Source organism: Aquarana catesbeiana, linkage group LG01 (genome assembly GCF_042186555.1).
Source record: "Aquarana catesbeiana isolate 2022-GZ linkage group LG01, ASM4218655v1, whole genome shotgun sequence".
NCBI lineage: Eukaryota > Metazoa > Chordata > Amphibia > Anura > Ranidae > Aquarana > Aquarana catesbeiana.
The window spans coordinates 615014447-615028982 of record NC_133324.1 but is presented as its reverse complement, the minus strand read 5'-3'; the positions used below and the strand labels follow the sequence as shown (position 1 = coordinate 615028982).

At 38.6% G+C, this 14536-nt stretch overlaps 1 protein-coding gene across 7 annotated transcripts in view; it reads left to right on the top strand.

Annotated features, from left to right (window-relative positions):
• ARHGAP24 (Rho GTPase activating protein 24) overlaps window positions 1-2003 on the top strand; it is a 1254786-nt gene extending 1252783 nt beyond the window's left edge. For all 7 annotated transcript variants that reach the window (XM_073600031.1, XM_073600040.1, XM_073600022.1 and 4 more), the window contains one exon: window positions 1177-2003. In XM_073600031.1, the coding sequence (XP_073456132.1) occupies window positions 1177-1420 (244 nt within the window). In that variant the 3' untranslated portion in view covers window positions 1421-2003. The remainder of the gene's footprint in view (window positions 1-1176) is intronic.
• The last annotated feature ends 12533 nt before the right edge of the window (window positions 2004-14536 follow it).

The following is a 14536-nucleotide window of genomic DNA, read 5'->3' as shown; positions in this document are numbered from 1 at the left end:
TAAGATAGTGTGCTTGACACATAGGATAACACTATTAACTTCTAGGAGCAGAAAAAAATGCTCATAACAGCTTCTAGGAGCTTAAAAAAACACTAGTGTGCATGGAGTCTTAAGCTGAAATTCAGGAATTTTGTGTATTGCATGCTTTATTGGTCCAGCTTGGCACAATGTAAGTATGGATTACTCTAATGTGATGGACCACTGGTGAAGTTGGAGATCACTATAGTAGTTGGTGCTACAACAGTGATAGCTATGATCTTCTAGGTCCTGCTAAAGTTCTGTTTGAGAGCCAGCCCCAGGGCATACTGACCATAGGGGGCTTTCATCACCATTCATAGATCGCCTTATATTTTCTTCAATGAACACAGGGTGTTCTCTGATTGAACGGGGTGAAAATCACCCTCTTCTCCAAGTTGACAGTGTCTCTTTAATTGTGAAAGTTGTGGAAATTTTGGAATGATAATCAGCCTCTATTACCATTATTCTCACATACTTATTAAGCCCTAGCCTTACCATTATGCTACTAAATTTTTTATATGGCTACTGTAAAGTAACCATATAAAGAGTTTGGTGTCATTTAGAGTGATGAATTACAATTGAACTTATCACACCAAACAAACCAAAGAGTAATCTGCTAGTGCTCCCATTTCTAGTGCTTCCATTTAGCAGGCATCTGAGTATAAGAATTCTACAGCATTTGAAGTACATTTTAGACCCCTTAGTTGGTTTTTTAACCCTGATACTTCAGTTTTGTCCGGGGTCGGGTTGAATCAGAAAGCTGATAGTTGCTGCTGTGATAACTATCTGACTTCATCCATTGTGCAGTTGCAAGCTGGGATTCCACTCCGAGCACATATTTCATATCCACTTTCTTAGGAAAAAAAACAACTGGTAAATGTCATTAGACTGACATTGTGTTTTATTTCTTGCTCTGCAATTGCAACTAGATGACTTGTGATTACATCAATGTAAATTTTATATTGTATGTTAAATCCCACCAGTAATACTAAAGATAAAATTGTCACACCACTGGCTGTGTTGCTAAGGCAACTTGGTAGATAATATATAATGTTTTTACATTACACTAGACAAGGCCAGTTCAAATGTAATGTACTTTTTAAACTAAAAAGCATATCAAAACATACCTTTTAATAACAATGTTGTACATCTCCACAGCATGGAACAAAGGAATCTAACTCTGGAGACAGAAGTAGTAGCCCTTCAAGAGGAACTGGAGCAGGAAAGAAAGAAGTACACTATGGTGGAAATTAAAATGAGGAATGCAGAACGTGCAAAAGAGGATGCCGAGAAAAGAAACGACATGTTGCAGAAGGAGATGGAACAGTTTTTCTCAACTTTTGGTGACCTCACAGTGGAACCACGTAGGCCAGAGAGAGGGAACACAATATGGATTCAGTAAAGTGGGCCAAAGTATGTTGGACAGTGAGAAGCAGCCATAGTGGATGGTCTTCAGGTGGCTGGTCACCTGACCAAGATTAGCACTCTATTTCTAGGTACCATGTAGAGAGCAGGCAAAAAAAAATAAAAAAAGAATCAGCATCATCCTCAGTATCTGCCTAACCAAGTCCATTCTATTATTACATAATCCATATTGCTACTGTCAAGTGTTAAAACTGGATATGTGTACATAGATTATAAAAAAAAGTGTTATGTTTAAAACAGAATTGTATTCCAAGAATAATAATATTGCAAGTATTGTATTTAAAACAGCAAACTGATATGTTGTTGCAGTCGAGCTTTATATGAAGTCAATATATATCCTTGCACTTAAAATGTAATACAATATTTTTGCGCATTGTGCTATCATCGGCTTATTTTGTATATTAATTGTCCCTATTCCCATGTTGACAGGGAATGGAAATAAAAAAAACAAAAAAACATTATAGGATGATACTTGTGGCTTTAGATGTTTGTGCCAACCAACTTGCCTATGACCAAAAGAAAGTGTACAGAATTTTATAAAGCATTGCCACAAGACTTGATATGTCTGGCTCGTTCTTTTCTACAAAATATCATTGCTGTAAGTAATAAAAAGTATGATTTGTTGATGATGGGGGCTGCTTACACCATAGAATTGGTGACATTCAGCTTTCAGATTGCAAGAATTAATATTTGGATTCATTGGATGTCAAGATGTATAAGAAAAACAGACAAATATCATAGTATGGGTTACCAGCAATGCTTTAGCAATGTTCAAGCACAGTTAGTGGTACTACAAAATTTCAAGGTACTCTAGGTTTGCCATGAGTTATCTCACAGAATTTTGTGGGCAAAGCTTACATTTTCCTTCCCTGTGCCTGCACTGTCTTCTGGTGCCACCTACTTGTGAAAATGGTATTGAGGTGTGACCATTCATAATAAAAAATTGCTGATTATACAGGGACTGTCGAAAGTGAGACCGGGAGGTGGAACATGTCAGATTTATTACATGGAGGGATGGAAAGTAGTCTGAAAATTGTATTTACATGGAAAAGTTTTTTTGCTGAAAATCTGTCGGACGCTCGTGGTTAGGTATAACATCAGACAATCAGATCTCAATGATTATTACATTTTTACCTCACCAGTGGGTATATTCTATTCAAGCAGACACCATACTTTCCATAACACACACTTTAGGTTTTATGTCCCATTAACAAACTACACAAAACTCTATAATTGATTTAGAGAAATGAGGTGGGGGAGGGTTTTTTTTTATTGCTTTTAGCCTTTTAGCCCAGGCTGCCTTTTATTTTCTAGTATTTGTTAAAGTGGTATTAAACCCAAAAACAACCCTTTAGTGTCCTTTTAACAGAAAAGGCTGTGCTGCAATGGTAGCAAAAGAGTGTTGAGACAAATCATTTCCCACTGACAGGGTTGGTTACAATGGGCAGCTATTATTTATTCATGTAAAACCTTAACACAAAGAGAAAAAAAACATCTTGCTTGTGCAACTGTAGCCACTTAAAGACCAGGCCTCTTTTTCAGACTTGGTGTTTACAAGTTAAAAACAAGTTTTTTTGCTTGAAAATTACTTAGAACCCCCAAACATTATACATTTTTTTTCTAACACCCTAGAGAATAAAATGGCGGTCATTGCAATACTTTTTGTCGCACCGTATTTGCGCAGCGTTCTTACAAGCGCACTTTTTTTTGGAAAAAATTCACTTTTTTGAATGAGAAAATAAGACAACAGTAAATTTAGCCCAATTTTTTTTATATTGTGAAAGATAATGTTACACTGAGTAAATTGATATCCAACATGTCATGCTTCAAAATTGTGGAATGGCGTCAAACTTTTACCCTTAAAAATCTTTATAGGCGACGTTTAAAAAATTCTACAGGTTGCATGTTCTGAGTTACAGAGGAGGTCTAGGGCTAGAATTATTGCTCTCGCTCTAACGATTGCAGCGATGACTCACATGTGTGGTTTGACCACCATTTTCATATGCGGGCACTACTCACATATGCGTTCGCTTCTGTGCGTGAGCTCATCGAAACGGGGTGCTTTAAAAAAATTTTTTTTATTATTATTTATTTTACTTGATTTTATTTATTTTTTCACTGTTTTTTTTTTGTTTTTAAAAATGGGTCACTTTTATTCCTATTACATGGAATGTAAACATCCCTTGTAATAGGTCCTCTTAAATATGACATCTGGGGTCAAAAAGTCCTCAGATCTCATATTTGGACTTAAATGCAATAAAAAACCCCAGAAAAATGGCCCTTTAAGACGTATGGGCGGAAGTGACGTTTTGACGTCACTTCCGCTTTGCTATAGTATGGAGATGGGTGGGGGCCATCTTCCCCTCACTCGTTTCCATACCCAGCCACGGACAGGTCCCGAACGCCTCCGCCACTGCCGACGGTTCCCGTAAGCGGCGGAGGGCGCGGGAGAGCAGTGGAAGGGGGGTGGCCCCTCTCCCGCCGCCGATAACAGTGATCTTGCGGCGCATCCGCCACAGAGACCACCATTATCGTAAGCAGGATACCTCGGTTGTCGCAGCAGCTGCTGCCGTTACCAAGATTCCATCTTTAAACTGCTGATGTATATGTACAGGAACCGGTCGGCAAGTGGGTAGTGTGAGCTGGTTGTAATTTGTTTGTGTATCTAAATTTGCTAGTACATCTAACACTCCCCTCCCCCAGACTGACGATGCTGCTGTGCAAAGATGCCCCCTGTTCTCCTTTATCCAGAATGGGGGCAGTCTAATACAGGAGGTGTGTTACTGACCAGGTGAAAACAGAAGGAAAAAAGCATAAAAGGAAAAATGAATGCTGCCAACACACCTAAGGATTGGTAATCTGCAATATATTACATTTTTGGTTTTGGATTTATTACCGCTTTAAAAGATAAAACTAACAGCTAAAGCTATGGGCAATTCCAACCTGTTTCCTTTCTGCCTAGGCTGTTTTTAAACTTATCATTTTCATAACTTGAGCTAACAAATGTACTAAAAATTAAGTGGCATCATAAAGATAAACTTTGATTTAACAAACAACACACATCTCCATATACTGTATCTTAGTTACAAAAATGGTTTAAGCAACCTTTGTTTTTATATTTTAAGAAATTGACATGCTGTGTAAATTGACCTGTAATAAATAAATAATAATGGCACTGTAAAAAGAGAGTAATTAGATTCAGGATTTCTAGTCAACAAGGTGCGGTACTAAATGATCAGAAAGTTCACTCATCCCAGTAAGCCCAGCTGAACTTGCATGATTTCATTCCCACATGTCAGTCCCGACTTCGGTAGGCGATTTCAGAGACATCTGTGTGGGTTGCTGCACAGATGTCTATGGAAATCGCACCCCGAGGTCGCCAAAAGTAGTACAGAAACTACTTTTGGGAATTGCTGTGGCGCCACAAATGCGGCGTCACACCGATTCGGATGGTGCCATTGCCGGCAATTGCCACCGATTTGGCATGCGATGTGACATGTCAAATCTCATGCCAAATAGCTCCAATGTGAACCAGGGCTAAAGCTGTGTTCACTGAAAAATAATTTTGTGCAGGAGAAAAAAAAATCTCCTGCACATAATTATGTGAGTGAACACAACTGAATTGGGCTAGCCAAACATTCTATTAGTTTAGTAAGTCAGCTTGATGAGCTGTAGTCTTTTACCTGCTCCATTTTAAAAATGAATACTTCACAACAGAATTTTTTTTTTTTTTTGTGGAATATATCCTAATCAAACACATATCAGAAAGCGTCATAAGATTTGCTGGCACTCCTAAGGCTGCAAGGGATGGGAAAAATAATTCTTAAAATAAATCATTCTGAAAGTCAGCTAGTTTACAGATGGAAGAAATACAACTCCCTAGAACTGTTATTTCTATAAAAAATCATTTAAAGGACTCACCCTACCATTTTCTAACAAGCAAAAATACATCAGGGTAATACCATGTTTCCCCGAAAGTAAGACCTACCTCGAGTTTCAAGGAGGGCTGCAATATTATAAGCCCTGCCCCGAAAATAAGCCCTAGTGTGTGTGTTTCTGTAATCTAATCTGTAGTCAAATACCTTTGGTATACAGCGCCACTCGGCGCTCAGCTGATCTCTTCCTCTTCCTGTCAGCGGGGGGGATCTCACAACCCCCTCCCTCTGCAATGCTTGGATCGCTGCGGGCTATGAAAGCGCCGAGGCGCACTCAGCTGATCTCCTCTTCTCCTGCTTCTCAGCGGGGATCTTGAGCCCCCCTCCCTCTGCAATGCTGGATCGCGGCGGGCTATGGAAGCGCCGAGGGGCGCTCAGCTGATCTTTTCTTCTCCTGCCTGTCAGTGGGGGATCTCGGCCCCCTCCCTCTGCAATGCTCTGATCGTGGGAGAGAGCTCCCGGCAGGCTGTGGAAGCGCCGAGCAGCACTGTAAGAAGGTATGTGACACAATTAAACAGAAACACACACCTTTTTCATTATATTCTACTGTAATAGAAAGGATTCTTGGAGTTTACAACAACTTTTGATTCACTTCACACTGGGGATTCCTGCCAGGCAGGGAGGGAGAGGGGGCAAGTAGACAGCACATTAAATGGCAAGCCCTACCCTAAAAATAAGCCCTACTGTGTTTTTGATTGCCAAAATTAATATAAGACCCGGACTTATTTTCGGTGAAACACGGTAGTAGGAATCTCTTGCACTTTATAATCTGTGTTCAAATGCCTACCAAACACAAACACACATGCTGTGATCATGGAACGTTGACCCAAATAAAAAACAAAATTGGTATTCATCTTAAGTTCCTTAAGAACACCTGGGTATTGTACCCCACTACTGGAGCAGATGATACAAAAACTAAATGTTACAGTCATTTTATACACCATTATGTTTGGAGGAAACAGAACTCTACAAAGTAGCACCAATACCCACACTAACACCTCATCTTAACAATGAAGCAGGATGAAAGGAGAGAAAGGAGTATAATGATGGTGATTTCTGCCTCTGTGCCTTGATGGTTAAAAATTGGATACATTCAGAGTTGTATAAGGAAGTATAAGAACATTTCACATCATGTGTTTCTAATCTTAGACTCAAAATATGTTGAAAAGTACAAGAAAAAAAAAAACCCTATTTTAGAATGACTAGTCTGAAGCCTAACTTTAATCCCTCAAAATGATTTGATGTAATCTCAGAGAAAGGCATCCCATCATACAGATGAACCAAAACAGTTTGTTTACAGGGATGGACCAAAATATTTACTGCAAATCTCTAATCAGCAGTTAAATTGGAACTAAACCCAACAATTTAACTGCCCCCCCCCCTCAAAAAAAGTTAAATACATGTGACACTACTGCCTGTAGAGGGAGCCACCGCTAACTGACTAGCTGCTCAGTTTGAAGGCCAATTGCAGCTCAAACTTTTTCTTTCAGTATTGGATAGAATGAGGTTAGAGCGCCTGCTTAGGAAATGCAAATAAAGGTTCTCTGAAGGTGAAGATGTCTTGTACTCACCTCTTTGGTTGTCTGGGTTTCTTGCTTTTGTTTTTTTTTGTTTTTTTTTTTTTCAGAACTGCAGCCTTCAGTCTCTTCAGCATTCAACACTTTTTTAAGAGATGCCCTACCATGGTCCATGGTTCTATTCTCTGACTGCAGTGCCACTGAAGAGTATTAAGAGTATTTTTTGTATCCATGAAGAGTATATTTGTATCCATCTCCTGACTTGCCTGTCCACAACTATATCCCGGAGGTTCTTTGACAGTGCCTTGCCACATATAGTTGCTTATTTGCTTCAGTTGCACTACCAGGGACTATAGCGCTCCAGGAAAGCTCTTTACCTGTTGAGCTAATCAAAATGACCACAGTTGATCGCAGTTGAAAGGCAAATGACTGTGTGCCATTGAAAAATGGATTAGATACACCTGATTGAGTTTACAAGTCATTTTTAGGAGGGGGGTGATCTTTTTCCAACTCAGTGATTCTGTTTTTTATTTACATTTTTGACATGTTGGTGTTATATCTTTCACTTGGATGTTTTTAAGTTGCACTAAATAAACACAGCTTGATGAAACTAAAACTGTTCAAAAGTTTGTTCGCTCCTGATGAGCTGGATGAAATTTGCTTCATAGGTGGCCATGTCTGCCCTCACAACATCCTTTGATGGAAAAATAGAATGGATTGAAGAATCTATTCGATTTTTTTTTTTCAGTCTGTAGGGTGAAAAAAAAAAAAACACCGAAGTGTGTATGACCAGCATTATGAAGGGCGCAGCATTGGAAACAAAGAAAGCAAGGAGACATGGGATGCCAGAGAGGTAAATAAAAGATCTGTTCTCTGGAAGAGCACCTTTATTTGATTTTTATTACCCTCATTGGGTCATTTTAAGTGTTGCTTGATCTCTCATTGAGGAGATTAGATAAGTTCTCTTTCTTTTCTGTCTGACACCAGTCAACACCAAAGTGATGGGAATTCTCCTTCAAGAGACAGCCATAAAAGCAGGTCAAAGGTCCCTACCGTATATTAATAGAAAAAAGTTCTGGATGTACTGTAGGTTTAAAGGACTTACATACACTTTTTATCAAAGACCTTTGTTTAATAAAGAAATACAGTGTGCTGTTTGTTAAAAAAAACTGTCAGTATATATTGTCATGATTCAAACACACTTCAGATCACTTTGCAAATACAGATAATTTCTAAGGGCGCAAAACTTTTCTTTCATAGCTGTATATTTTACTGCCGCTTCATACTATTACATTTACACGAGTTCACTACAACTGAATTTATGAAATCATTTTGAGTTTTTAAAACCAATAAGCATACTGAAATTAAATAATTTTGAGTTATTCCAAGGGCTCTAGGGACCTATTAGGTGGCCTAGTAAATATGCTGATGATTATGTATTGTACATGCAAACATATTCATAAAGTGAAACAATGTGTGTACATTAACCAATTAACCACATGAAGTCTCTTTTCTTAACTCCTCAAAGCTCATGTTGAATTGTACACTATATTACCAAAAGTATTGCGACACCTGCCTTTACACGCACATGAACTTTAATGACATCCCAGTCTTGGTCCGTAGGGTTCAATATGGAGTTGGCCCACCCTTTTCCCCTTTCATATAGCAAATATTCACTTTTTGAGTTCAGTTCAGCTTTAATGTATTTTTATCATATTTCTTGAGTATTAACAGTGCCAAGAGTCAATATATGTAAAATCCTCAGCTATAACAGCTTCAACTCTTCTGGGAAGGCTGTCCACAAGGTTTAGGAGTGTGTCTATGGGAATGTTTGATTATTCTTCCAGAAGAGCATTTGTGAGGTCAGGCACTAATGTGGATGAGGTCTGGCTCGCAGTCTCCACGCTAATAATTCCCAAAGGTGTTCTTTCAGGTTGAGGTCAGGACTCTGTGCAGGACAGTCAAGTTCCACCTACCCAAACTCACTCATCCATGTCTTTATGGATTGCTTTGTGCACTGGTGCGCAGTCACGTTGGAACAGGAAGGTGTCCTTCCCAAACTGTTCCCACAAAGGTGGGAGTATGAAATTGTTCAAAATGTCTTGGTATCCTGACACCCTAATGCCCCGTACACACGGTCGGACTTTGTTCGGACATTCCGACAACAAAATCCTAGGATTTTTTCCGACGGATGTTGGCTCAAACTTGTCTTGCATACACACGGTCACTCAAAGTTGTCAGAAAATCCGATCGTTCTGAACGCGGTGACATAAAACACGTACGTTGGGACTATAAACGGGGCAGTGGCCAATAGCTTTCATCTCTTTATTTATTCTGAGCATGCCTGGTACTTTGTCCGTCGGATTTGTGTACACACGATCGGAAATTTCCGACAACGGATTTTGTTGTCGGAAAATTTTATATCCTGCTCTCAAACTTTGTGTGTCGGAAAATCCGATGGAAAATGTGTGATGGAGCCCACACACGGTCGGAATTTCCGACAACAAGGTCCTATCACACATTTTCCATCGGAAAATCCGACCGTGTGTACGGGGCATAAGAGTTCCCTTCACTATAACTAAGGGGCCAAGCCCAACCCCTGAAAATCAACCCCACACCATAATCCCCCCTCCACCAAATGATTTGGACCAGTGCACAAAGTCCATAAAGACACGGATGAGCGAGTTTGGGGTGGAGGAACTTGACTGGCCTGCACAGAGTCCTGATCTCAACCTGATAGAACACCTTTGGGATGAATTAGAGTGGAGACAGCGAGCCAGGCCTTTTCGTCCAACATCAGTGCCTGACCTAACAAATTCCCATAGACACACTCCTAAACCTTGTGGACAGCTTTCCCAGAAGAGTTTAAGCTGTTATAGCTGCAAAGGGTGGGCAAACTCAATATTGAACCCTATGGACTAAGACTGAGATGCCATTAAAGTTCATATGCGTGTAAAGGCAGGCGTCCAAATACTTTGGGTAATATCGTGTATGAGGATTTTACATATATTCACTCTTGGCACTGTTAATACTCAAGAAATATGATAACTCAAAAAGTGAATATTTGCTATATGAAAGGGGAAATTTAAAAATATGTATTGTACCTACGTAGTGCCATGAAAATGTACCTTTTTCCTGGAATTCCTTCCTGAAAAATTGCAGAGCATTTGCTGGTTTGTAAGGGTGCCTAAGCACTTCTAGGCCTACACTTTTATAACTGTATATCTGCAGTGTGAGCTAAGGCACTCCTGCCCCTAAATGCTGGTCTCAGGAGATTTGTAAAGAGATCTAGTGATGTCACTACTGTACTGTTCCTCCTACTAAAGTCACACACACATACAGAAAAAAACATTCAGCACAAAACATAATGGGGTAAATTTACTAAAGGCAAATAAACTCCAGAGCTTAGTAAATGAGGCAATGCTTCATTTTTCAAAGAGTACCCAATCGTGTGCAAGGAAAAAAAAAAACACAATTTTGCTTGCACATGTGTGGATGATGGAAGTCAGCAGATCTTCTGCTCATTTACTAAGCGCTGGAGCAACCACACTTGCAGAGTGCAACTGCATTATACAAAGTGCACAGTCTATTTGCCTTTAGTAAATCAACCCCAATAAGTCAGCAATGGGCAAAGATTAGCTGCAGGAAGATAAAAGATTACTTAGAGGGGATTTACTAAAACTGGAGCACTCTTAAGCAGCTGCGCATGTTATCCAATCAGCTTCTAACTTCAGCTTGTTAAATTAAGCGTTGGCAGAAAAACCTGGAAGCTGATTGGTTTCTATACAGAGCTGCACCAGATTTTGCACCCTTCAGTTTTAGTAAATCAACCCCTTAGTCCTTTCCCTCTGTTTGCCTTTTTAACACACCTTGCAGGGCCCAGTTCCTCTTTAAACCCTCTCTAAAATAAATATGATATATTTCTCTATTTACGTTTTTCCTGTTACTTCTTATGAAAAGTGGCACTAATCCCACCTTGCATTGGGCATTTTTTTTGCTGACCTGGAAGCCTTTAAAGACTTCAAAAAGAATACATATTACATATAAATCTCAACTCGTCGACACATCATGCTTTGCCTTGGAATTATGGGATGTATTTCGTGTTGAAATTATGTTTGCTGGAAAAGAACACTTTATTTAATAAAAAGGTTTATCTTAAGTTATAAAGTTATTTGTATTTTTAACATAAGGCAAATGTTCCCATTGCACTATAATATAAACACCTTAAAGATTTGTACAATCGATTTTATCATGGAAAGACGGGCATAGAAATGTTTATGCAGATTTTTAACCTATATGACATGTACATCCCATATTATTCATAAAATAATAAAGGTTTTATTTATAACTATACCAAACTTTTGTACTTGTGATGAGTATTTGTGTACTTCAGTGCCCAGCACCCCTTACTACATAGTATTCATGTACACACTTGTGGCAAATGTGAGCTAACACTATACTTAGGGATCACTGATTACTAAGGGGAGTAGATCTGTCTATAGGTATTATTGCTCTAGATTTGCTTTTGATATTGACAGACTACTTTTGTATACTTGCAGGCAAACTTGCTGTAGTGTTCTATGAAGCATACCGGCATACCTCCCAGATTTCTGATATGAGTAAGAGGGATACATTTCAGCACAAAGTATGTAGGCAAAGGACACACCCCTGCCACGCTCCCAGTTATACAGACAATTAAAGTGAAACTAAAATGTATCTGACCACCACAAAGCGAAAACACTATATAGTTCATTTTAAATATTCAAAGCAATCGCATCCACCTATCCATGTCTCCATGCTTTATTTTGCTGACAAATCACTTTGGACCCCCTAGCTTTTGTAGCTGCAGCCATCTTGCGTAAGGGTAAATGCTATATGTAGCATTTACTTCCTGGAATCTATCTGCCCTTAGGTCAGGCACACCAACGGGGGGGGGGGGGGCATTTAGCTGAGAAAACCCCTCCTACCTCCTCCAAATAAAAGAAAAAGAGTACCCATGAAGATTAGTGGGATGTATGACATTATTTTTACTTGGGCCAAAAACCAGGATGCAACTGAAGAAATACAAAAAATAAAGTTTAAAACAAGTAAATAAACTGTGCCTTCCTATCTATTTACTAATGCTAACAGGATAACAATTAAAAAAAGAGTTAATGTTAATTTAGAGAATAAAGTCTCCTGACCTCAATATCATTGAGCCACTCTGGGGAGATCTCAAACGTGCAGTTCATTCAAGACAGCCCAAGAATTTACAGGAACTGGAGGCTTTTTGCCAAGAGGAATGGGCAGCTTTACCATCTGAGAATATAAAGAGCCTCATCCACAAATACCACAAAACACTTCAAGCTGTCATTCATGTTAAAGGGGGCAATACATGGTATTAAGAACTGGGGTATGTAAACTTTTGCTCAGGGTCATTTTGGGTAGTTTCTGTTGTCATTATGATTTAAAAAGAGTAAACAGAGTTGATTGATAATAAATAGCTTCAGCAAAACACTAACCATGAGTGAAAGAAAAGTTTTTGTGTTATAGTCTCTAAAAAATGGCCAAGAAATCCTAAATTCTGCCAGGATATGTAAACTTATGAGCACAACTGTATATGTGTTTTGTCCATAAATGTTAACACACACTGTGTGACCATATAAATTAAAAGGACATGCCACAAAATTCTTTAAATATGTTGTATCTGTACCAACTATGAAGTATGTGGTGGTATCCATACTGCTGCTTCCAGCTGTGTAAGTATTGGTGTATGCATTTTATTAACTTCCTCTGAGTAATAAGAATCATTTTGGAACAAAAAACAATACAATGTGATTTCAGTTCAAACATTTTCCTTTTATTTTCAATCACATACATATAGTTTTATTCATATACAGTAATTTTAAAATATCGCGTGCCTTTTTGAGCTTTGTTTACTTTTGTATTACAAAAAAACCAAGGTCGATTGTTATGTGTGCTGCACCTTGTACTTTTAATTGAATATTGAAATGAATATTTGCTGTAAAAATTATCATTGTTTGAAACCAGCAAACTAAAAAAAAATAAAAAATTAAGTCTGTTTGATACAATGCAGTTTTGGAGAGGATCGGCACAAATCTCATTCTCAAACCAGAATAAAATGATCCACAAACAGTACAAAATAATGACAATTTGCTAATATTTTCACAAATATAATTACATTGAGTCTCAGCAGTTTGAACCCCCCTTGAACAACTATGTTCCTCCACAAGATATGGTTTATAAGAGAATACATTTAATAGGCACTGCTTATAACCTGCGTTGTCTACTTGAGGATACTATGCACTTGCCAGAGCCATGTTCCAGGCTTATTGATCAAGTGTACTGGCAGAACGTCCTGGTGACTTCAAAGTATTGATAATGTTTCACGCACAAATCTTAGTACAATGCAGCAGACGTGTGTTGCAGCATACTCTTCATAGCTAGTTAGTGATATTTTAAATATTACATCAGTACAATTTTGATGAGAGAAGTTGCCTTGCTGGTATCTACTACTGTGACCTGAACACATAAAACTATGGATGCATTATTGCAAACATATAAAAAGATGAGACATTCTAGATTCTCCCAGGTACATCATTTCAAAGTATTTAAAACAAAATAAGAAAAATCCTTTTCCAATATTGCTTTCCAACAATAGTTATTACCCAGTGTAAATAGCAGCGGATCTGCTGCTATTTAATCCATTCCTTTTTTTTATTCTTTTAACTTTTGCTGTGAAAATTAAAGAAAAACTAACCATACATCCCCCTCCAAAGATATCACCACAACTAACTGGGTATCAAGGCCCAGTCCTCCCACCATCTGGAATACTGACCTGAATGTCCTTGGCTTATGGGATTCCCACCAGCTGGATACCTACATCTACATGCCCTTCACTGTTGCTTCAAGATGAAGGAGCCCTCTCAAAACACCAGGTATCAAGCAGAGAGTGTGAAACCAAGAGAGAATCTACTTTTTACCTACTATTCTAATAGACTGGTATTTGGGGATGTTTTTTTAGAATTCCTTGGTGAACATATAGGGGATGTCTGTGCCACTTTACCAATGAGAGGAAAGTTACTAACGTGCCCTCCTGGGGGAAAGTAATGTTAGGAATATGTGCTACTTCCCGAACCCCCACAACCCACATATGCATATGCACTCACTACCTCTTAGTCGTTAATATATTCTATAATGTATTCTTAGTAAGCACATTTGTATACCAAGTCTGTAGTCATTTACTAAAGGTTTTTTATTCTAAAGTGAATAATTTGTGATCAAGCCTCTCACCGCAGCAGCCCTCTCCACCGCTGGACCAAATATAAGTTCCCAGGCGGTTGCCTCATTCACAAGAAAGCTGAACATGTGTCTCGTTGCTTCATAGTCCCAGAATGAGAATGAGCCTATGGCTGAAAAATAGCAGCTTCCATGTAAGGCTTTCCTGATGGGAAATTAGTGTAATCATAGATGCATTTTACATTAATTTCGATTTTAAAATAAGAACAAATTCTCAAAGCAAGAGAACGTCTTCATTTATAGCATGAATGATACAAAATTAGACAATCAACCAAATGAAAACATTTGTAGCCAGGATATTCTGGCTGTATGTCACAACACAATAAATGGTACACCCTGGAT